Raw genomic sequence first — 24,634 nt, 5'->3', positions numbered from 1 at the left:
CCAGTTCCATACCACTCATCCAAAATACTCCAAAAACCATTTAATTGGTAGATCATCTCATGCACCCTGAGAGGCCATGGTCTTTTACAAACCACATGCTTACTTTCACTTGGTTTTTATTTCCAACATACATATTTCCACTTCTACCTTCTTTATCTCTGCTAAAGTTGGCAGAAACCAGAATTATCAGTAACAAGCAGGAGAAACACAGCCTCCTGCAGGCAGCAAGCTCACAAAGAGGGTGAGGATGAATAAACTCTCAGCAGAGTTGGGTTTGCATTTTGGATTTTCTTCACGCCGTGAAGAACTTTTCTTCTTCCCATGAAGAATTTTTATATTTTAGCCAAAGGCTCTTGATAATAACTTCTGGGGAAGTTCTCCTCCTCCCACCCCAACCCTCATGTACCTCTGCAATGTCATCAGGGCTGGTCAAGGAGAAGCTGTGCCCTGCCAGCTGATATGCCTTGGTCTCAATCTGGCTCAGTTTAGCCTGCATGACCTGTTTCTGGCTTTCATAGGCTGTTGTGCTGAAACCAATGCCATTCAGCTCCAGCAGAGCCAAGCAATAATGGGTGGGCATCTCCACTTTAGAAAATACATCTGTAGTAAGTACAAACCAAAGAAAATCTTTTATAAAACAGATCAACTGCAGATAAACACATTCATAAAAAAAAAAAAGAATACTCAGTTTTGAAAATACTGAAATGTTCTGACACACTGATATCTTTTACTGTAGATTTCATTTAAATACTTTTGTTTCTGGAATAAGAAGTATTTCATAATAGGATGTTCTGGAACACTTCTTATCACAAAGGTATTTAAGAAAGCAGCTTCTGTCTTTTTTTCTAAAAAATACATTTTTCTGTATATCAACATCTTATAAACTGCAGACATGTTTAATGTAAGGCTTTCTAACTTGATACACATTAATTCCATCACCCACATCTTTTTAAAATGTTCTAAGGTTCAACTGTAACAATCATAAATGATGTGGAAAACTTGCAGTAAAATGCTTCAGTGAGATTGGACCACAATCCTCGGCTCTGGATATAATTTAGGGGAAACTATCATAATGACCACCAATAGTATATTTTGGGGTTTTTTTTTGATGGCTTGTTTTAAAACAGCACAAGCACTCAGCAATTATTAGTGCAAACATACAGCTTCATTCACTATGGAATCACTAGGGTTTCATGGACACAATGCATACATGACAAATCATGCTATATGGGCAGGCCAAAGAGCAAGAAATCTCCTTCAGAAAACATTTGAGGATTTTAGGAATTAATTCTGACAAGAAAATCCAAAAACTTTTGAAAATGCTCATTAGAAATCATAGACAGACCCACATGTCCCTCAGAATGGCCAGGGCACTCACCTGGGAGGTACAAATCTGCTTGATTTAGAGACTTAGAATTGATTCTGCTACAGCCTTAACCACTGGAACTGGTGGAGATTTGGGATATAAGAATTATTTTTAAATTTTTTTTTCTGAATATATATGCTTCCAAGGGAATTCCCTCTTTTCTTTTAACAAATGAACATTTTGACAGAGTATATTTAGATAAGAACTTCCAAACTGCCTCTCTTCTGCACGGATCATTCAGCCTGTGGCAGCTTGGCTGTATTTACCCTCCGTCTTTGCACCCAAGTGGAGGATGTCTCTTTACCTGTCAGATTTTCTTTCTGTAATTCCTTGTGGAGTTGGTCCATGACATTGAAGACAAGCACAGACTCTATGGCTGCTCTGTACCGCCCAGACTGGTCTCTGCTGGCACTCAGCCCCAGGCTCTGCACCCCTTGACCCGTGCCCACTCCTTCCAGGAGGGGCAGCTCACTGGGGAGAAAGTTGGTCACCATGCTGTGAAGGGTATGTTCCTTGGAGCCAGAATCCAGCAGCCAACATGCAACCTTAAAAAGGGAGACCTCTATGAGACTATTTTTACCTTTTAGTCATAATTAAATGCAAATATTTTGCCAGGGGTTAATTCAAGGTTATAGTGGATATTATTTTTCTTCATTTGGCAGGTAACCTGCAATAATTTGTTACATCATTTCAGTAAAAACCTTCAGGAAGGCCTAAGTCACTGAAGAGCTTAATTCTTGAGTGAGAATAAAGAGTTATTTCTTTCTAAAAGAAAAGTTATTTCTGTATGTTTGAAAACTTTATCCTCTGTCAAATAAACACATCTTGAAGTGTCTTTTCACTTATTAAAACTTAACTCAAAGGGAATAAATACAAAAATCAGGATCAAAACATGTTTAATCTGAAAAATGACTTTGTAGATATCAGAACTTGCTATTGATCTAGAATATTAGCCAAGCTGAGTTCTCCTATTTTTTGCAGAACAGGACTAATGCCAAGATTTCTACATGGGATATTTTACTATTTTACTCCTGGTAGAGCTTAAGCCCCTGTCTTCAAAGCAAATTCATTTATATGTATATTTCAATTTCTTGTGTCGAAACAGGGTGAAGCACAGATTTCTACATTGCCCCTGCCATGCAAACAGAAAGAAAAACTCATATGTATATATATGGGGTTGGGAAGGGTGTATTCATTGTGTCACTAAAATGAACCAACATGAGTAAGACTATTACATGGAACAGTGAAGGGCAAGATACTTTTACTGCTCTTCAAATTCATCCTAAAACTATGTCTTAGTATGAAAAAATTTATGTTTATCCTTGTGTTGAACACCTTAGCTACTTTCCTACAGAGCTGAGTATTGCCATGAAGCTGTTCAGCCCATATGCAAAGCAAGCTTTAAAAATCAACAGGATTTTCTGTGCACCCAGAGCTTTATGTAACATGAGCAACAAGGTGCTTTTACCTCAAGCTAGTATTTCATGTGAGTTACGACTGGTACCCAAACCTCTTGAAATTCCATGTAAACTTTGTTTTGTTTTGGGAAAATAGGGGTAACAAAGTGGTCTATATGCATAGCAGGTAAATCTTTTGCTTATAAAGTCTTCTGCTCTCAGAAGAAATAACCTGACCAGAAGGACTTGAGACATTACAGTCCCAGGCTTCTTACTGCAACAAAACAGAAATTAAGTCCTATCCACTGGGACTGGGGAGAGACATATCTTCATTTCCCCTTCCAAGAAAGGTATGAAATAATAATGTGCTAACCTGTGAAATTCTTTGTTTGTTTCTTTTGCAAGCACCATGAACATCCATAGCAAAGCAAATGTCCTCAAAATATTCTTCTAGATTGCCCACTGAAAGAAAATTTCACTAAACTTCCTGACAGATTCATACAAAAATAACAGAAGTACCAGAAGTTACTCCTGTCCTTCCAATGTTGTGTTTAAACTAGCAGTTTCACCCAAGAGAAATTTTCTTAATCCTACAAACCTTCGGGTCCTCAAAACTTCCTTCCAAGGAGATGCCACAAGCCATCAGCAGAGTTTTGTAGTGCTGGATGAAGTCATACATGATAAGTGAGCGCTCCTCCTTGGTCTTCTTCTGCAGGTACAGCTGCAGATGGTTCAGTCTCTCTGTCACAGGTAGGCTTTGGTCCAGAGGTGGGGGTGCCAAACTCAGACTGATATCTAAGGCAGGCAATACAAACAAAAAATCATCTTTTAATCCATTACATGGTAAAAAAGGCAAGAGAAAAATCTTGAATGTATCCACCTAAAGCACAAAAGCTACAGTTGAACTATGAACAAGCAATGAATCTATAGCACTATTACATATTTTATCAAACCAGACTGAGCTCCCAAAAGAAATACGTTGCCTCTGTACTGACAAACAAAGGACAGTCAGGAATCAAACCCTAGTCACAAGGTCACTTAGCACAGATTGGGCTATGTTCAGCATTTGAGTGCTAGATTTGTTCTGGAGAGCAAAAATTGGAAGAGATTGAAAGGGAAAAGCAAGTTAGATAAAGAGAACTTGGGAGTGAGCAAATGTTTTAGCCATATGCATGCTCACAGTCCAGTGTCTGAGTCAATTACCTGCCCTTATTACACAGTACTATAGATGTATCCATAGCAACCTGTCCAAGGCTGTTCAACGCCTAAGACTGCTAAATTACTCCACCACACAACTGAGCTGGGGTTGGGACAATCACAGCACTTCCAAGAAACTTATCTGCAGAAGGAACTTTTTTGAGATGCAGTATCAAATAACCCAGCAGAGCCTGTCTGCTCCCTTACCAGTCTGGTCTTGGGTCTGCTGCAAAGAGATATAGTAGGCATCTTTTCCACCCCAACACACTGACAGTCCAACTACCAAGACGTCTTCGCATCCTTGGACAGGAAATCCATCATCTTTAACTTGCATCCGCTGAGGAGAACTCACTAGAGAAATAATTTTAAGTTACTATTATAAAGTGGTATCCATAAATACAGAAGATTAGGGATCCTGAAAATGCAAATACATACAGTTGAGCCTAAAATTGAATATTATCGAGTCTCTGTAAAGCAAAGGAGCTGTGTGTTTATAGAGGACGGAGAATTGGTATCAAGCATTTCCTTGATAGGTCTTTGGTGATAGTAATGAAGTGTTATCAGCTTGTTGGTATGTGAGAGCATCTGAATATTCTTCTGTGACTGCCTCTGAACCAAGGTCACATATTTTCAAATATTTTCAAAATGTAAACTTGGTTCAATATAAGCACGTGTGAAATTCAGATCAGTCTCTGGGTTGATGCAATATTGCTTCTTTTTTTTCCCCACAACAGTTTGCTGCTGCTTTTTAAACACATTCTTCCTTTAAAATGACAAGATTAAGCAGTTAGATTCTTTGCTGTCACATTGCCATAACAACAACAGCAACATTTATTAACTATCAAAATAGATTTTTACCAGGCAAATGTGAAATGCTTTTTAGAGTGGAAGGAAAGAATACACTTCTATCTCAACTCTTGAAGAGGCTGCTAGAAAATGCCTGAATTTGGAAGGGATGCTTTATGAGTGGCTTAATCTGAACAGGAAGAAAACCTTATTTACTCTGAGGGTGACAGAACATTGGAGCAGATTGCCCAGAGAGGTTGTGGAATCTCCTTCCCTAGAGATATTCAAAAGCTGCCTGCACGTGAGCCTGTGCACCCTGCTCTATGTGAACCAGCTTTAGCAGGAGGACTAGATAATCTCCAGAGGACTCTTCTAACCCCAAACACTCCATGACTTTGTTATATCAGTGATTTTCCTCTATTTTCATATCCTTGCCTTCTCTAGGCCTGCTTTAAGCTGAAGATACCACATGCTGTTCACAAAATAATGCACTGGAACATGAAACTGACCTTTTTTGAATTTGCCACCAATCGTTGATATGGGAGACAAAAGGCACTTTGTTCTTTCACATGCAACTGAGATGGAGAATCTGCTTTTCTCCTTCCATTCTGCAACAAAAGTCTGGAAAAGAGCTTTGTCGCTTGCTACATCAATAATAGTGAAACTTTCAGCGCTTAAGGGAACAAAGGGAAAAACATCCTGAGACAGCTGCAGTGAAAAGCCTTGGTCTACAGTGGAATCATCTTTAATCTCATCTGTCTCAGTTGGGTCTAGACACTCAATATTGTCATGGAATGTTTTTACCTGTTGCTCTACATTGCCCTCACTATTCCACTGTAGCTGAATCGTCTGCCCTTCTTTCTTGCAGGTGACTTGTCCCTTTCCTGCAGATTTCACAGAGAGAGAAACAGAACTTTTTGGAAAAAGCTCTTTGGGAGGTGTTGGAGGAATAAACCCATTATTACTATCTGGTGCAGGACAGGATGTTCTGCTGCTTCCCTCGAGTTGAAGTGTTATGCCATCTGTTTTCTGAAGATCCAAGTTTTTCAATTTGTTTTCTTTAACCTTGAAAGAGCTTTTCAAATCCTGGCAAGTGGACAAAGGCTCTGGCTCACAACAGTCCAATTCAAAAACTGGATCTGGCTCTTGACTAATAATAGGAGCAACTAACTCTTCTTTCAAACCAGAACCTGCTGAAGCTGTTTCAATGCCTGAGAGGCTAGGCCATTTGTCCAACACATCCTGCAATCCTGGGCTTAGTTCAAACGAGCATTCAGTCCACACCACTGGATGGGGGTTCTTCTCAAAAGCTTGGTGGCTTCTCTGGAGCTTTTCACCTTGATCTCCTACTAAGTCCTTTGATCTGGGGTCATTGTTACAAATAACTGAGTTTCTCAATCCTGACTGACCTTGAAATGTAGAAGGAATGTCTTTCAGAAAAGATGGGGAGTTTCCATGGTCTAAAACTTCTGCTATTACATCCGAGGATGCTAAAGACACATTGTTACACTGAGCAGGATTCTCATGTTCTTTCTGATTGTCACTGACATCAAATTTATTCTCAACAGGCCTTGGATTCTGCAAAACACCATCTGGAGGAAGCAAAGCCACAGGGTCTTTTCCATCAGCTTCCATGATGTGAACAGCTGAAAGGTCACTGACATTACTGAAGCTCTCATCAAACAGCAAGCTATTGCTCATATTTAGGCTTGTTTCAGGGACAGGGTGGCACTCTACTTGTACAATGTGTTCCCTACCAAAATGGGAGGCTGCTTTATTCAGGTCTTTAGACACACTTTCCCCTTTCACTGAATTTTGGGTCTGGTAATCTTCTAGAAAACTGTTTAGCTGTGAGTCAGTCATTGAGAAATCGCTTTCTTTAAGGCAAGATGCAGGTTCTATTTTCTTCACTACAGGCTGTAAATTAAGGCCTCCAGACTCCAAAAAGTTATTACTACAGTGCTGAGTTGTGTTTTTTGTAATGTCATTTGTTGTGATAAGACTTGGGAAGCTCAGTTTCCTAACTGTTGCAGCCAGCCTTTTATCAGTATCATTCTCAGTCCATAAACTGCTTCGTTGTTCTGATATTTCCTGCTGTGGTATTGCTGCCAGCTCTGAACCTTGTATCCCCTGCTGTCCTGTGATTCCAGCTGCTCCCACCTGTTTTATTATCATCTCAGTTTGAGTATCCAACTGGATGCTGTCTTCAAAGTCTCTAGAGTCAGAAAACAGATGAGAGGCTGGATCATTCTGAACACCATCTGCATTGCAAACACCTCTGGATTTTACTAAAGAGCCTTTCAGAAAATCTTTAGGATGACTGTTGCCATTCTGCATTGTTCCAGCTTGTAACAATATTCCATTGGGCTTTTCACTCCCATTTTTGCCAGCATTCTGAATCTGAATATTGCAGGTTTTCTCTTCACCAGGACAAAAATACTTATCAATCCTCGCCTCAGCACAGCTCACATCTGTTTGAGTTTTATTCCTTTTCTTCTGCTTAAAATCAGTGTTGTCAGTTCTCTGTGTCCTAGCACTACCAGGTATTCCTCTACTTCCTACAACACTGTGTGTCTCCACACTGGTGTGTGGAGTACCCTTCAGCATAACAGGTGCCTGAAAACCTGCTCTCCCCTTAGGCATGCCTTCATTAGTGGTGGAAGGCTCTGTAAATAATCCTTCCATTTCATCTTTCTTCCCAATCTTAACTTCTCCCATCTGTACAGAACTTGAGACTTTATGAGTTACAGAATCTGTTTCCATAAATTCCTTATTATTTTGGTTTGAAACATAATTATCTGTAGAGATGGTGGTGCAGGAAACAGGCAGCTTTGGTATGTCTATGCTAAGCTTATTTGAATCTTCAAGAAGTGACCCCTGCAATTTTGAAGCGGCATTTTTGTTCCTAGTCCGATTTAAATGTGTACCTGTGCTTTTAATCAATCTAGAGGCTAAAAACTCTGTTCTCAATGTTGGCGTTTTTCCTTGTTCAGTAAGATGCTCTCGGATTGCTGCTCTAGAATCCATCTTGGTTTTGACCAGAGACATTTCTTCTACGTTTTCATTTCCTCTGCACACATTTGGCCGTTTTCTAGCACTGTACACAAGATCACCCTTGCCTTCCTCTGCTCGAGCCTGTTTCCTGCCCAGGACTTCACTCTCAAATACAGAGCTTTCTGTGCTACTGCTCAGTCGCCTTTTACATCCCTTTTTAATATTTGATAAGTTTCCAATCTGAGAGCCAAGGCCATTACAGTGTTGAATTCTGCACCCTTTTTTGTTTAACACCCTTGAAGACTCAGCAGACTCCTCTCCATCTGATCTATGCAGTCTGACTTCCAGGTCTGACTCACTGCTGATCACAGAGGATGTATCAGTCTCAAGAAAAGACTCTGGGTTCCACTGCACTCCCATCAGTGCCAAATCCTGCTGCAGAAGTCTCCTGGCTTCCTCCACAATGAGAGAGGCTGCTTCTCTTTCAGTGAAGCCCTTCATTCCAGCCATCCAGATGCTGCGCACGGCCCGACGCTCCTCTGCTGCCTCCTCATCCTCATCCACAGCCCTACGAACACTGTGGGGCATGTAACAGACACATGTAAACATCCATGCAGAACATAACAAACAACACAAGGAGCTGGCACTATTCTCTTCTGTTCCCATGTCAACTGTCTTCACAGCTTCCTTTACAAAAGCACTCTTCCTAAAATATAATGCACTTGATGAGAAATAACTTAATTGGAAATAACTATTTCTAAATATGAATAGATGTTGATGAAAGATATTACTGGCTGCATACCCCAAAAGCATTTCCAGATTTCTGTGTTCCAATGTACCCCAGATAAGTCCCAATTCCCTGCTAGGGCAAGATGCAGGTCTCAATGAATCATCCTCCATGCACTGTTTCCCAAAGTAAAGAAACTTCAAGAGCATGAACCAGACAAGTATCATGGCACAGTCCAACAGGTACTTGATCAAGGAAACTTGTTACTACACTAACATATAAATCACAAGAGAATCCCAAAAGATAATCAGTAATAAATCATTAACTATGTTGAACATATGGTGAAGCTGCCTTTTAGAGGCAGCAAAAACTCCCCACAAAGCACTGACAATTTACCCAGGACAAAACAGTGCATTGAAAAGAGGAATAAGAAGAAAATTTAGGTGTCAAAAACTTATTCTGTAAATACAAGGTGCTTCTATTCATTTCAGAATAATCATGGAACGACTGTGATCAGTCAGAGAGACCTACAAGTTATGTCTAATTAATATTTGACACAAAGTTCCAAAGGGTTGCCACATTTTATTGCCGGTTTCATCCTGTAGCCCTTCACCTTACAAACTCCTTTACTCGACTTCTGGACTTACTGGTTTCTCACCTTTTAAATGGTACTGAGTTCTTCAGAGCAGCTGCCACGTCATCAGGACTGGCTTTAGCGAGATCAGCCACAGTGACAAAGCCAGCGCTGTAAAGCGTCCTGGCACGCTGGGCATTCAGCAGAGACACTCGCACCAGGTCACAGAGCTCCCTGTGCACCCCAAAAGTGAGGCGGCTCTGGAACTGAGAGAGCAACAACTCCATGTTGTGCCAGCCCAGTCGATTACAGAAAACTGTTACCATGCCTGGAACACAAAAGTTACATTAATGTCTGAACTTCAGCTCCAGTTCTACTAAGCTGGATTCGCTCCCCACCCCCCAATCTGAATCAGCACTCACTTTACATTTCTCACCTTCCAATTATTTACAGAAACTAACTCATGTTTATGACAACTATGAGTAGGAGCCAGTCTTGCAGAACTCAATCTGCAATTAACTAGTTAATCAGTGAGGCAGAAATTCTGAATGGCACTGCTTTTTTCAATGATGCTAATATTGAAAGTTTGAAGCACATGCATATCCTGAAACAAGAGTCCTATGAAAGAACCATACTGAAAAAAAAGGCAAAGGAAAAAGTAGTGACGAGAGTCATTAAAGGACGGCACATATCTTTGGGAAATCCAGCGCTGACATCCATAAAAGTAGACCTTGGCCTGCAGGATTTCAGTTAGTGAGAGCATTATAGGAGGTAGCAAATCCTATGATAAAGGTTACAACTGCAGTCCTCAGTGCATGGGAGAAGGAAAAGAGCACAGAAAAGACAGTTTCTTACTCACAGATTGCATCTACAGACTATGAAAACCACTGAAAAACATGGCATCCCTCACTAATTTTACAGCGATTATAGAATACAACTTTTATAACGTACCTTAACTCTTTGTAAGATCTATAGTTCATTTTACTTCCCAGATTACTCCTCTGACAGCTATTAACACTGGAAATACAGAATTATGAAACTGCTACAAAGTTATTTATACTAAAAAGTTAAAAAAAAAAAAGTTATTTATACTACCAGAATCAAATTAAACTACTCTGCATCAGTTGGCGTGACCTTTTCATTTTGGGGCTTTGACTCATGCTGCAGCCCACACAGAGGGTTTTGCAAGTCGAGCTAAAACTGTCTTCAAAACTGAAAACCCACTTATGGAGTAATGAAGGATTTAGGCAACAGAAAAAAATATCTCGGTCACTGGTGGGCAGTTACTTCTACTCCCACACAGCCTTCTTAGGGAAGTTAAAGGCAGCAGCTGTCTGACCTCCTGTGATCTGGCGATAAATGACCCAGAAGCCACTCACTCTGTTTTGAAAACTGTAACCTTATACCTTTTGGCCAATTAATTTTGCATTCAGAAGAAAGCCATGTCCCATCTTAGAGGCTCCAAACTTTACTCAATGCTGAAAGGTATTCTTTCCTCATAGAGCAAAGCTTTAGAAGGGACTTGCACTAATTTCCATACTTAGTATTGAACAAGCTACATTCCTGCACAGTACACAGCTGATTTCCACAGACCTCAGCAGCTGCACGCTGCTTGATTCCCCTCAGCTGGTCCCTTTCCCACTGCACACTCTGAGGTTCCACAGCAGGGGCAACCACAGGTTAAGCTATAAATCCAAAAGTGGTTTCACAAGGCTGTTTGCTGTTAGTACCACACTGTGCCTATTTTAGCCCCAAATCTGGATGGACGAAAACAAAAACCAGACTAGCCTAAGACTCCTGGGGTATTTTGCTCAGACAACTCACCTGCGTAAGTGGCAGCAGATTGCTGCAAGGATTGAAGCTGACCACGACTACAGCCATATTTCTTGGTCATATCTTGTAAAGGAACCTCGCTGATTAAATCCAGAAGGGCAAGGCTGGTGAAAAACCTGTTGATGAAGTACATGAAGAAACAAAATTGTCATCTGGGGCACATCACTGTACATGGCAAAATGTGCTGTGATACGTAGGACAGAACAGTACTACACTATAGCACACAAAAGAAACAGACAGGATGGCTTCCAAAAACATCAGCACAAACATCTTGGTGCCTCCAGTGTTCTCGGACCAGAGCAGACTGGTCCAGGTTCTCTTGACGTATCAGCTCACTCAGAAAAAGAGCCAGTTCCTGGAAACAGACAGAGCCTGTGCATATACAAATTATAGCCTCTAATCTGCACTTTCACACCCACATTCTGTGGCTACCTTTTGTGGATGGCCATTTGTCTGTGCTGTTTCTCTGTTTTAGCTGTGATTTTGCCCTTTACAGAGCGAGCTAGAAAGCCTTCTTCAATCCCCACCAGCTCAGCCACACGTTTCATTGAGGCAGGCAGCTTCTCCCATAAGCAGAAAAACTGGTACCAATCAATTGTGGTCCACTCCTCATACACTGGGGTGACCTAAAGAAAATAACACAATGCAAAAAACTGTTTCAGAGAAATAAACAGAACTAAACAGAGTTTTGGGTAAACAAAACTACAGTCTAGAGAATGTGGTTAGAGCATCCTACGCACTACGTAAAGGCACTGAGTCACAGGCGTGTACCATGAAGAAAGTAAAAGCTCTTCTAATCCAGTTTAATACTTGTACTGATGAGATCTGACTCATATGGGTACTCCAATGATTAAACCATTTAGAATCTTTGTCAGATTATTCTTTAAATCCAAGACACTAAACAATTTTTAAGCTGTATCTTCAATGTCCTTTAAGAAAACAAAAAAATTTTTAACATCATTTACAGATATCTATCAACTTTTAAAAACCATGAGTAACCACACTAACCACTGCCACAGCATCTGATAAAGCAGGAAGGACACAGATTTTGCCAGAACTTGCTGAAGCTGTCATTTACCTGGAATACAAAAAAATCTCAACTTTTATTAACATTAACAAAAAAACCTCCAGAACTTTTTAAAAATGTTTTTTACACACAAAACCAATTCTGTTAATGTTTAGTCAGCTCAGAGTCAGTTCCTCTATGAGGAGACAAAATATCTTCATACTTTTATTGATATAAAACAAGATTAATTATTTTGAAAGAACTAAAAGTTGTTTGGCACAAATGTTAAATGGCACAGAATACTAGATGTCTATGTGGTTATAAATCATCCATGCATCTTCTTCTGCTGAGAAAAACAAATGCTATTAAGATGGGGGTTTATCTTGTGTTGTTTGTGGGGCTTTTGTTGTAATTTGGTTTTTTTCTTTAAGGAAAACTTTTCCTAGCCTAGCAAATCCTTATTTGTTTTAATCAACTTCCCTAGAATACAAGGACTTGGAATTCAGTGTCATATTTGTACAAGTAAAAGATGCAAGCTTAAAAGAATTAAAAAGCATTTTAACAGATAAAATCCCGGTAGCCCACAAGGAACACATGAAGAACAATACTTAAAAAAATTAAAATGCAACAGAATGAAATAAACCTTTGGCCTTGAAAATGAACAGACTTGCAAGATAGTGTTTTAGAGTAGCTTAACAGAAGAGAATCTCAAGAACATTTTGTTCAACAGTGTATGATTTAAAATAACCTTAGACAAGCTGCTGCAATTAAAAAGTACAGCATAAAAAACATTATGCCATCACTGCCTCTACCCCAGAACAGGAACAAATTTCATCCTTTTTTTTTCTGTTTTGGACATGCAAACAGGGAAAAAATTCACTGGTGCATAACACAAAGGAGTTCATTTTACCTGGCAGAAATAAAACAAAATATAATGTGTCCTCTAAAAACAGAGATATGAGCACATATGGGACAGCAGTAGATAAAAATCTATCAGTGCTAGCCCATAACTGGGTTATTGAATTCACCAAGCAGAGACAGGTACCCTCAGACTCGTGCCTGCCCCTCTCTCCCAGCACAACAAGCTTTGTACCTGCAAGCACATTCCTCTTGAAGTGAACTTTCTTTTCGGACAAGACCCCCGAATTCTGCCTTTGATTTATCATCCTGGTAAAGAGAATACACCTTACCCTTAAAGAAGGCTAAAGCTGAGTGTCAGATTTCAGCTGATGGTTGCATGATGGGCCTCTGGCCGTCATGAATCCCAAGTTGTTCAGTGCAACTCCATCTGGTTTCCTCACTAAGCTTCACAAGTTCATGGCTTCCTCTCCCAAGGTCTTAAATAGCAGTGCTTAGCTTTTCAAGTGTATGTGCTCATAAATCTTGACACACTCTGGGACACTTTTCCCTTATAAGATTTATCACACTCCTTCCTTTAGCCCTGGCAGCCTCACCAGGCAAGTAAACTAAATCAGGGATGAATTTCACTGTAACTGAATCAAAGAAAAGCCCACCCATAGAAAGAAAGTAGTGTGGTTCTCTGAGGCTTTTTGTAAGTAAAATAGATACTAAAAGCCCAACATTTTTTCTGTGCCTCCAAAAGTAATATGAAATTAAGCTTGCTGATTCCAAACACACATACAAAAGTCAATTTGTTTCATCAACTTCAAGCGTCTCAGAAAAACTACCATTATTTTATGCTCAAAACTTATTAAGTTCTGATATCTTAGTAAGTCAAGGGTGACAACAATGAGGTTAAATGGCATGCAGCACCTGCCTACACAATAGACACTATGGTAACACACTCATTCTGAAGGACCTGCTGTTCTTCATGAAGGATAAACTAAGCAAAGCACAGAAAAACCCAAACCTATGTCCATGGAGCCATCAAGAACTTTGCATTGTGCTGTCTCCCCTTAGTTTTGGTAGTAGAAAATACACGACACAGAATGAGGAACCTACCAAATAGACAATATGCAGATCATTCTCCAGAACAAAGCTTTTCATTGCTCGCTGCAGGTCAGCAAAGATTTCCAGGGCTTCAGTTGGTGAAAGAGAAGAGGAAAGAGTAGCTGAGCCAAGATGTGTTGGATGATAAACCTTTGCTGTTAAAAAAAAAATACATATTACATAAAGAAACATTGAAGTGTAAGTTTATACTCATTTTCAGGTTGTGCTGCATTTGAGAGATTTCTAACTTTTCACAGCTGCTTTTTCAATAAGAAATAGTGTATGTCGCCATTCTGAAGACAGAAAAATGGAAACAATAACAGGCTTAGCCTTGCTTATGTCTAAACTAGCCTTTTTCTCTTTAGAAAGACAAAATTTACAGTCTGCAGTTAATATGCACCAATCCTGTGGTTAAAGTTTGCTTCCTTTAAAGATATTTTGGGAATTTTTAGACTACGAAACATCAGTCTTAGAGGTGATGTGCAAGTGATGTGATGCGCCTTCCAAGAACATGTGCATGCAAAATATGTTAAAACAGGTGTAAAGATACCTTCCAGAAAGCTAGAATATTCTTGATACACAATTCTTTACAATAAAATTTTTTAAAATGCAGAGAAGTCCTTACTATTAATTTACATTGAACATCTGCTTAGTTAGCAAATCAAAACTGCAATCACTGGGATAAACACCAACTTTACCTTTCACATCATCGCCAGAGTCCACAACCTGAATGAATTCATTTTCCAGCAGCCATGCCACACAAGCTTCGATAGGTCCAGCCTGTGTGTTGTCTTGCTTTTTCCCATTTTCCCACTTGCTTTCTTTCAAGCTGGATGCAAGCAGAGTGCAAGAGGCATAGGTCTGCACATTCTCTGGAGTGCTGGCTACTCCCCCCACTATGATCTGTTGAAGAAAACTACCTGTTCATATTGCCAGAGATGCAGTAGGACAGAACATCAGATCAGAGAATCAAAGGGAGTGATCCATCATCTCAGTTTTAAAGAACCATTCTCCCAGAGAGGGGAATATGAGGCAAAGCAACAGCCAACACTTAAAGACTTTCTTGGCAAGAAGTCAGTCATCTTGGGTAGAAGTAAGAGGACTAAGCTATGGAAAAGAATGATTAACAAAATCTTATTTTGAAAGTGAATATAGACGTAGCAGCAATTTAGATTTGAGACTAGCCTGAGGCATTTTTCTTAGCCAACACTGTGAAATATTAAAGTATGTTAGAACACAAACTGCAATTTTGTGAATACACAAAGCAAGCCATAAAAGTGGAGTTCTTGTAAGGCTATTCATCATACTGCAGGTTTCTCTTAATAAATATGATTTCTATACCCCACCATTGTTTTCCTGATTGAGAGTGATTTTGTTCACCTTGAATTTTGGTTTTGCTTTAAAGGAACTCCCTTCTTTTAGATAGCTCTTATGTAGAAAAATACATTTAGAAATTCCATTGGTCTGCTAAAATTCAAAATCTGTGGAAATACAACCAAGTTCTAATCATCACAAAAGTTTTCAAAAGACAGTAAAGTATAATTCTATATAAAGAGTCCTGCATCTAATCCAAGTTCAATACCAAAAGTAGCTTTGGAAAATGACATAAGCTCATCTAGGTGAAATAAAATCCTTTTGGTCCTTTTTACTCCTATAGGAACTCTACAGAGGAGGGAGCAAATTGGATACCACTCCTGTTTGCTTACCAAAAATGTATTCACAAAATTGCAATCATTCCTGTGCAGAAGAGGTGGGTAAGTTGAGGGGGTAAATAAGAGACCCTACAAGGTTCCAAAAATGTCGTCATGGCCCAATTCAGCCTACAAAGCCTCTAGGATCAGTAATTTACAAGCATCCTCCAGCTAAGAATGTCAGGTCACACCTAAAGTTTAAGAACTACACTTAGTTCTGCCTGCTGCTTGAGTACATCTAAACACAATATCAAAGCTTCTTTGAGTGTGCTCACATCCCAGTCTGCAGCAAGCAGAGAAACAGCCTAGACAAAATGCTGAATACTGAAGCAAGCTGGCAGAGCCAAATAAATGACTGGGTTGACAAAGGAGGAAACACATGAAAAAGAAGTGCACAGAAAACATTTGGTGGTGTCACAGAAGAAACCATCCTAAGGGTCCAAGCACAATTCTAATCCCTGAGGGTCCCGTACCTCAAGTATTGCTCTTTTCATGCTAGAAGCAACACCTTCCCCTTCTCTTCTCAGCAAACAGCTGCAAACAGGCTTGAGAGATCCCTGAAGTAGAGCAGCACCTTTTGATCTCTCTGAGGGCTTGCAGACTAAAATGCTCTCACCTATTGGAGAAGAAAAGAAAAACAAAACAAATACAAAAACAATGACTTTAGTACTGCATTTTAGCACTGTAACAGCTGCACACAGTTCACCAAGGACATACTATTGGAATGGGAAACCATAAATATTTTTTAAAAAGCTGAGTAACAAAAGAAGGGAAAAAATGTGCAATCTTAAACAGTGCATATGAATTGCTATGTAAGAACTGCACAGATGCATAGTACATCAGAACTAAGGCAGAGCTAGCTTCAAAGTTACATTAGGCTAGTCTGGGTCTTGCCTAGTCATCTAAGGAGATTCCACAGCCTCTTCATGCATCTGCATTGCTGCTGAACCATTCTTGTTTCTTGTTCCGGAGTTGACTGGAACTATAATATACAGTGGCAACAATTTGACTTTTTCATTACATTAATAAACTGAAAAAATTCTCAAAAGTACGAAGAAAACACAAAAGCTGCACGGTATTTGGACAGTTTGTATTAAGTCAACCAGCTTTCACACCAGAAATAACTAATTCAGAAATCCAAAATGACTGATCTAGGTAACTATGCATCCTCTGAACTTTCATATATACATTTATATACACATAAGTATCCTGCATGGTTTCCACTGAAAGTACATCTCAATATATCCTACAGTAAAATTCTCTGTCAGTCATTGTTCAGTTAATCTCTAACTACTGAAACTCTGTGGGAGACAAAAAAGTCCCAGAGCCACAAAAGGTAAATGAAAATAGCAGGTAAATTCCTTTAATGAGATCATAGTACTGAGGCAAGGGGGTTAGAAATTAAAAGGTGATTGATTAAGGAGAGCTGTTTAATCATGTATATTGTTTAACATTTGCTGTGCTTGCGAAGACAGGATGCTTGTGAGGACTGGATGAGAGAATGCAAAGATATTTTGATAAGGAAGGAACTGCTTCCCAAAGTAGGAGGGAAAGAGTGCCAGACTTGCAAGGCTGTTGAGATAAGAAAGACTCCTCGGACCCCCAAAAAAGCCTAGACCAGCCTTACAGTTTGAACTGCGACCAAGAGACCGGGGAGCATGCGCAAGGAGACAAGGTGAGAAGTCCACTGCGAGGAAGACATTGGAAAGCTCATTTGCTTCCTCCCATGCGAGTGCCAGAGCACTGCACAAGCACAGAAGGACTGATAAGCAATCATTATACCAACCAGGGCCGGGCGGGACTAGGAAATGAATAGGCATGGAGGTATTTCAAAACTTGATGCATTCAAAATATCAGGTATTTCAAAACCTGATAACATTTCAGGGAATAAAGAGAGGGTTAAATTCTTCGGAAAGCGCGTGTGTCTTTGGAGGAGTTATCCCCGACGCGCCTCAGCGCTGAATAAACAAACACCTACTTTGCAACATTTACGAGCTGAGGCGTTTTTCCACGTATCAGTACAGCTTAGCCATGGAAAATGCAATGGTCACATAAAGGATACTTTTTCCACAAAGCTATTAGAGAGAAACTGGATCACTGGAAGATCTTAGCTAGTTGTAAGCTTTGCCAGCTGGCACAGGACAAATGAATTATGGGTAGGACACGTTTGCCTTTGACTAAGAGGAGAACACTAGGTTTGGATTAGCTGTACATTAACTATCATGATAGATTTATGATAACTTGGTAAGATTTAAATGCATGTAGTCTGGACACAAGGTAATTTTGTTAGTGGGTATCTTCGTATATCCTAGGAATGTTAACTTAGGATAAAATTGTAGCTGTGGAAATGCTACAGTAATTAGCAAATCTAGAGGTAATGAAAACACAACTGCACTTAAATTTAATAAACAGAATAAATAAATGCAGTGTAGGCGAGTAATGAAATACAGCTTAAACATAATTACATAAATGAACTACAGGATGAAATGATGTTCAGAGGATGTGTCTTCATTTTTTTTAGTCCTGCCAGGTGAAAATTTTGATATCAGTTGATCACATACTTTTGACAGAACTGAGGAGTAGGTAAGATAAATTGCCTGTAAAGCATTGTTTTGTGAAAGAAAAGCTTATTTTTATTTTAGCAATAAAGAACATCTATTCATTTTGTATTTGGGTTCTGATGTGACTGAAATTTCCTCTGAAAACTTCACTTTGACTCTTTGTCCTGTTTTAGGGCAAATTTGGGAGAAAACCTCCAGAAGGAGCCCCCCAGAAAGCAAACCCCCATGGCCCCTCCCCCTACCTGGTTTGGGAAGAATTTCCTCTGAGAGAAGTGGGAAAAAACCTGTTTACTTAACAGGCAAAGCACTCCCCAGCACAAAAAAAAAAAAAATGAATAACACGAGATGACAAAACTCTTTCACTGCTCTGAAGAGATGACAGATTCAGAAAGTCTCTCCTGGGAGTGGTCGCTCTGTTATCAGTCCCTCCAGCACTGGGAATGGCTGCTGCAGGCCACGAAGTGCAAACTCTCAGGTTTTCCAGGTCCCAGTCCGGAGCAGGTTCAAATGGTTCCAAGAAAAGGGGAAGAAAGACAGTCCAGGGAAAATTCGGACTGCCCAGCTAAACTAACTACAAGCAAAAGCAAGAGCAAAAGCAGGAGCAAAAGCAAAAGCAGGAGCAAAAGCAAAAGCAGGAGCAAAAGCAAAAGCAAAAGCAGGAGCAAAAGCAGAACTATGTACCACTGTCTGTGTCCAGCAGACTGTGGAGGAGTGAGAAGGCTGAAAACAAAACAAAACTTCGCTTTTCAGAGCCAGTCTTGAAGGCACAGAACATAATATCCAGCATAAACAGGACAGACAACTGGGGACACAAGCATCATAACGTCACCCTAGGACACTCTTTCAGAGTGATGTATCTAAAAGAGATGGGTATCCACTTAGCTCCACATTATCTGATAGTTTTACAATACTTGGGGGATATTCTTTCCCAAGATGCCACTGATAATTCAAAGCTAATAATTGCAACCTAGTAAACAATAATTAAAAAAAAAAGGAACTGAGCTGTTCCAATATCCATTATTGAACATTTCAGATACCAGAGGAGGTCCAGGTTAGCATCAGACTAGACAAACACCAGAAGACTCTGGATATCTAGGCAAAAAACTCCATTCAAACCAAAAAAGGCCCTACTAAATTCTAGGTTTTGTTCAGCTTTACCTATTTCTCCTTGAGAAAATGGTCATTTTGATGAATGCAAAAAGAAACACATTTCACTCTTCAAAATAATATTTTTAAATTTCCACCAAATCAAGAAAAATAAATTAAAAAACCAAAATGTAAGACAATCCAAAACTACATCGTTAGGAGAGGAGGAGGAATTCAACCCAACAACATCTATCTTCTGTCTGTCAGCTAAATTTCATATCCACATTATGATTAACATTTTCCAGCTGAAGTTGCTGTCCTCCAGTCTCCCTACTCTGTGACAGAGTAGCAGCTGGCAACATAGCTTTATGTTCTCATCCAAAAGACTCTGTGAAGTGGAAAAAAATGGTACATTCATGAAGCTCATCAGCATAAAATCAACTGCTTACACATCAGAACTGTCACATCAGAACTGTCTAAAAGGGTACTAATTATTGTAACTTGAAGGAGAAAAAGAAGAAACTTCAGGAATAATGTAATTTTACACCTGCCTGCTACAGTCAAATGAGAAAGTCTGGAAAATTTCAAAATCCAGCCTGCAGCTGCCCTTTCCTTGAACGCACAGGGAGAGCTCGCAGAGATATAGGTCGCAAAATGCTCTGTTGCTATGCTACTCAGGCAAAAATAGAAAGCTAAATGTAAGAACAGTCTGCTTACATAGGGCTCCAGCAAGCACCAATCAAACAATCAGGAGGGCAAATCTCACTTCCTGCATCTGTTGAACTTCTTCTTTTCTCCTGTGTTTATACTTGTGTAATGCAGCGTTTTGCAAACATTGTCCATAAAGATAAATTTCCATTGCAAATTAAAACACCAGGCAGGATTATTTTGTCCAACATCAATCAGTGCCTCTGTATGCAAGAAGATACCACATTATCTGTGAACTATTGTTCATATTTCCCTGTCTCTGTCATTACTACTTTCAAGATCCATAAAATTGATTGTTAAGTTTAATAAATCTAAACCAGAATTTCAGACATTTCAGAAGTTTGTCAAATTAGGATTGTAGACTTTACATGCATTTCTTACATTTTAGGCCCATCTGATAAGAGTTTACTGCAAATTTTCTCACTGAAACTCTAAACACTTTAGTCAGCTGACCATGGATCACAGAATTAAGGCAAATGAACAACACAGCCTTAGAAGCTAACAGGAATTCAAAGGCAAAAATAGCCTGCTCCTGAAGTAGCTGACAAATAAATACCAAAGTCAGTCTCAAGCAGTGAAAACAATCCCCTGGGAATTACAACTTTTACTCCATTAATACCAAACAAATTAATACCAAACAAATTCATCTTGATTAACCTAATCATACAGCATACCAAAGGAATTCATCATGATTAGTCCCTAATTGCAAAGTACTGCCCTGGATTTAATCAGTTTAACACCGCTGCGACAGAATGTCAATAAAGACTCTGCTTACCCTCTGTGTCTACCCCTTTCCTGCCAGCCCTTCCAGCCATCTGCTTGTAGGTGAGGATGTCCAGCAGCCTGCCACCGAAGGTGGGCGTGCGGATGATGACGCGGCGCGCGGGCAGGTTCACTCCCGACGAGAGCGTGGAGGTCGCCGCCAGCACTCGGATCAGGCCCTGCCGAAAGGCTCCCTCAATGATGTCCCGCTCCTCAAAAGTCAGACCTGAGGAGACGTGGCTTTTAGTGACCCTTGTGATGGTGAGACTGAATCTAAGAGCTCAAATATGAAAATATTGCTGTCCAGCATGGGAAGAACAAACTTAATGAACATTCACCAGTCAGTGTTAGGAACCAGACTTGCAACACTACCTTAGTTAACTTCTGACTGGTAAGTGAAGCAAAATTTCACCATTAAGTTTTTATTATTCAGCTGACAGTGATATACTAGCTTTTCTAAGGTGCTTGTACACATCATAGCAAGATGAACTATTTACTGCATATTTACAAGCACTGCAAGTAAATACATAAAGAAATAAAATAAAAAATGAGAAAACAGTAGGGAACTAGGACTTAACTCATCTGCCATCCTGACCCTGGACTCCTTCTTCATTATTCTCATTACAGGTCTAGTATGTATCTTTCTACATTACCTTCAAGGCTTCAGGCCAATTTTATAAGAAATACCAATTCTATAAGCATTTGGAATTATTCCTCCTACATAATCAATGCCATAGCTACTGTTGTCTCTCCCAGTCAGTCTTTCTCTCAGTGAATCAACAGGTGACATACTCTATTACCTACCTAAGTAAGAAATAAAAAATCCAAGCAGAAGTGTTCACAACACATGCTCCTTTTATTTTTATTTTTACACAGCCTCTATTCACTCATTTATTTCAGTATTAAACTGATGAAAATTGCTCTGAAATACTCTGGCAGCTTTAGGAACAAATTGAAAATGCTGGAGCTGTAAATCAGTTAAATTTTCAGGCATTTCACAAAGAAAAGACCAGGTAAGTTGTATTCCAGAAGTTGCTGTTATCCAACATAATAGAGAGAAGATTTAGCAAATTTGTGAATTGAAGTCTCTGGCCACAAAAAAAGAATTTCAATTTTACCTGTAACTGTGGGATTCTCAAAGTTTATTTATTCATAAGCAACAAGACACTTAAAAAAGCAACTGGTAAAATGCTGATACCTGCAGTAAAAAGAACTCATATGACTTAACCATTACTGAATTCAAGACCAAGATATTCAGGAATACCTGCATGATGAAATGCCACTCCCCATGGCAAAGTACGCTGGAGCACAGAGTCCAGGCCTGAAATCGAACGCTTTAACTGATCCAGGACCTCATCAATCCCTTCTCTGTCCACAACAACTGGGGCAAGGGCTGAGTTTTTTGCAGAACCTTGAGAAAGAAAGTATTTTTATAGTTCCTGCTAAAATTAATTTTCATTAAAGGCACTGTGCATACTTCTGTGCATTCTTCTATTAAGTACTTTTCTCTTACTCTCAGTTTGTTGCAAACTGTAGAACTCCCTGGCAATGATGTCTGCCAGCTTCTCACACCAGTTCTTGGATGGACAGAAGAGCAGGACTGAATGGCCACCACAAACAGTCTCATAACACAGGCTCACAATATGGTCTTCGTCTCCCTGAATTGAGATAAAATATTTTCAGTGCACTCTCAGATTGAATGAGGTTTGTAAGTGTTGTCCTTCTGTATCCCAGTAGAAATCTTCTACTTCCAGTCAGAAAGAGAAGCAAACATAGAACATGGAGGACTGTTATCTTAGTTTCTGTCTTGCTTTATGAAGTCCAAGCACTAGTATGACCACGTTGTTGAGGGCAGTTCTAGACCTACCCATGAATACATGTAATGTTTTACATCTAGCTTTCAGAAATCTTTTTCTGAATTAAGGCCACACAGTGCACAAATAAATCACTGCAACCTCCACATCACAGCTAACAGCAGTGGGGAAGAACTAGGAAGAGCTCCAAAGGAAAACCCCTCTACTTTAACCAGGGACTATTTGTTAACTTGGATGTCTGAACTAAAAGCCTGGCATGTAGCAGTTTAAGCATCCCCAGTAAGAGGCACTCAGCAAGTGCTGCTGACCAAAGACTGCAGGTGTTCAGAGCACAGTGGAAAGCTTTTAGGGATACTTATATAGATGTTCATGCAAAAACCTGCTGTTTACAGCTGGCTTTTTTGTTTTTAAGATCTTAAGAGAGTCCCTGCAATTGATCTTGGCTATGCCAGATTCTCTTGTAGCAAGCAGGCCAAAGGAGGAAGAGAAAAATGTAGGCGTACAGCAAGAAATAAAAAGCACTAAATTGCAAATGAAAACAGGGGAGCAATGGCAGGAACTTCTCCACAAGGAATCAGCCAAATTCAGCTGAAGTGGTGAAGTCATCAAGTTCCCTTTAACTGGTTTAGTCTGAGGCACAGAAGTCTGAAGGTCTAGTGATAGATTTCAAGCTCAAGATCCCCCAGTCTTATAAAATAAGCCAACTCCTTTAAACCATTGAGTCATAAGCCTAGTTTAGTTCTTTCTCTCGCTTAATTTAGTAACTATCCAAAGCAACTGTCTCAAAAATATCCAAATGCAACATCACTTTCTCAATATGACCACATAAAAACTAACTTCCAAATGTTCTAGTGGAAAAACATTTCCTTTTGTTTCCAGGACGCGTTTTCTTTGCTGTGCCACCATGTTACTGACAAGAGAACGTCTGTGCACAGCAAGAATGGAGTGCAAAACATTCCTAAATATTGCTGCCATTCAGCCCATACTGCCCAACTACTACACCAGTATTATACAGAGCAGCTGAAACAAGTGAAGAGAGAATTCACCCTTCAAAGACTCCACAGGAAAAGACCTACAAGTAGAGAGCTCAAATTTCCCACTTGTACCCATTTGGTTCTTTGAAATCATTATAGTATGTTACTCCTAACTTTCCATATCCTTTTCAAGTGTGCAAAAGGACTAACTACTGATGACAGATTCAGAAGAATTGGAATGGACATCTGCCTTCTAATCAATGTCAAAATTAGATCTTTAGCAGTTTAATATAAGCAAGTTCAACACCAGATTTTAATACAAATACTTTCTCCAAATTATGAATGCAAATTCCTTGGCCTATGCAGGAAATACTTACCTGCATTTATGAAAGGGAAGTAGATTTCCAGACACAAGATAGAGTGGTGGGTAAGGGGAGAATCAAATTCTTTATACCTGTCAAGTACTCAGAAACAACATAACTGCAAAGTCAACTTTGTCTTCAAGTCAGATTCAAAAATCTTCAATACCTTAATGAGTCTGTATTTTGGGTTTTTTTAATTTAAGTCAGGAGAAGACAAAAATACCAATTTTATTCTCAGTTTGAGCATGAATCTATGAAGTAAACAATGAAGTTGTGAATGTCATCTATTTAAAAATTAACAAAAAACATACCAGGAGCTGTCTTTTTAACTTTAGCACTGCCAAAGGCATTATCCCAAAGCCCTGCTCAGAGTTTTGTTACCTTCAGTTGCAGCTTGGGCTGGAATTCTCGCACTAAATTCATGGAGGAGTCATATATGTTGCTGCCAATTTTCACCCACTCCTTGAGGGGCACAGGGCGGAAATCTGTACAGTAGAGCTCTGCATCTAACCATGAGGCCAGGAGCCCCAGGTTTGGGAGGGTAGCACTCATGCCTACTATCTGTATCCCACCAAAACCAGGACTGGTGCTCTCTGTGTGTCTGGAAGTGGTTAAAAGAAAATGAAAGTTAGTGACAACACAGTTGTGGAAAACGGAATTCAGAAAAAACAGTTCGATCTAATTCCTTCCAGCCTCTCAAGTGCAAAGCTAATTTTTCAGCTTCTTGACAAAGAAGGAAGCCGTATTCTACCCTTAGAAAATATGTCATGTTATGCACTGATAACAAGATAAATCCGTTTTTAATCAATTTGAACCTAAACGTTTACCTGCTTTAGGTAGCCAACA

At 39.6% G+C, this 24,634-nt stretch overlaps 1 protein-coding gene across 6 annotated transcripts in view; it reads right to left on the bottom strand.

Annotated features, from left to right (window-relative positions):
- Nucleotides 1-24,634, bottom strand: part of POLQ (DNA polymerase theta) — a 53,276-nt gene that overhangs the window by 15,804 nt on the left and 12,838 nt on the right. For all 6 annotated transcript variants that reach the window (XR_010996435.1, XM_068181919.1, XM_068181921.1 and 3 more), the window contains exons 6-20: nucleotides 24,170-24,389; nucleotides 22,152-22,296; nucleotides 21,903-22,049; nucleotides 20,652-20,864; nucleotides 15,995-16,137; nucleotides 14,529-14,733; nucleotides 13,843-13,985; nucleotides 11,307-11,500; nucleotides 10,866-10,990; nucleotides 9,126-9,369; nucleotides 5,256-8,317; nucleotides 4,168-4,311; nucleotides 3,362-3,558; nucleotides 1,671-1,911; nucleotides 407-600 (exon numbers count right to left, since the gene is read on the bottom strand). Coding sequence is in view for 5 of the 6 variants with exons in the window: in XM_068181919.1 (XP_068038020.1) it covers nucleotides 407-600; nucleotides 1,671-1,911; nucleotides 3,362-3,558; nucleotides 4,168-4,311; nucleotides 5,256-8,317; nucleotides 9,126-9,369; nucleotides 10,866-10,990; nucleotides 11,307-11,500; nucleotides 13,843-13,985; nucleotides 14,529-14,733; nucleotides 15,995-16,137; nucleotides 20,652-20,864; nucleotides 21,903-22,049; nucleotides 22,152-22,296; nucleotides 24,170-24,389 (5,617 nt within the window). In the remaining variant the exon portion in view is untranslated. The remainder of the gene's footprint in view (nucleotides 1-406; nucleotides 601-1,670; nucleotides 1,912-3,361; nucleotides 3,559-4,167; nucleotides 4,312-5,255; nucleotides 8,318-9,125; nucleotides 9,370-10,865; nucleotides 10,991-11,306; nucleotides 11,501-13,842; nucleotides 13,986-14,528; nucleotides 14,734-15,994; nucleotides 16,138-20,651; nucleotides 20,865-21,902; nucleotides 22,050-22,151; nucleotides 22,297-24,169; nucleotides 24,390-24,634) is intronic.

Source organism: Anomalospiza imberbis, chromosome 2, assembly GCF_031753505.1.
Source record: "Anomalospiza imberbis isolate Cuckoo-Finch-1a 21T00152 chromosome 2, ASM3175350v1, whole genome shotgun sequence".
In the NCBI taxonomy this organism is placed as follows: domain Eukaryota; kingdom Metazoa; phylum Chordata; class Aves; order Passeriformes; family Viduidae; genus Anomalospiza; species Anomalospiza imberbis.
The sequence above is the reverse complement of the archived record's forward strand: the minus strand, read 5'-3'. Positions and strand labels throughout refer to the sequence as shown.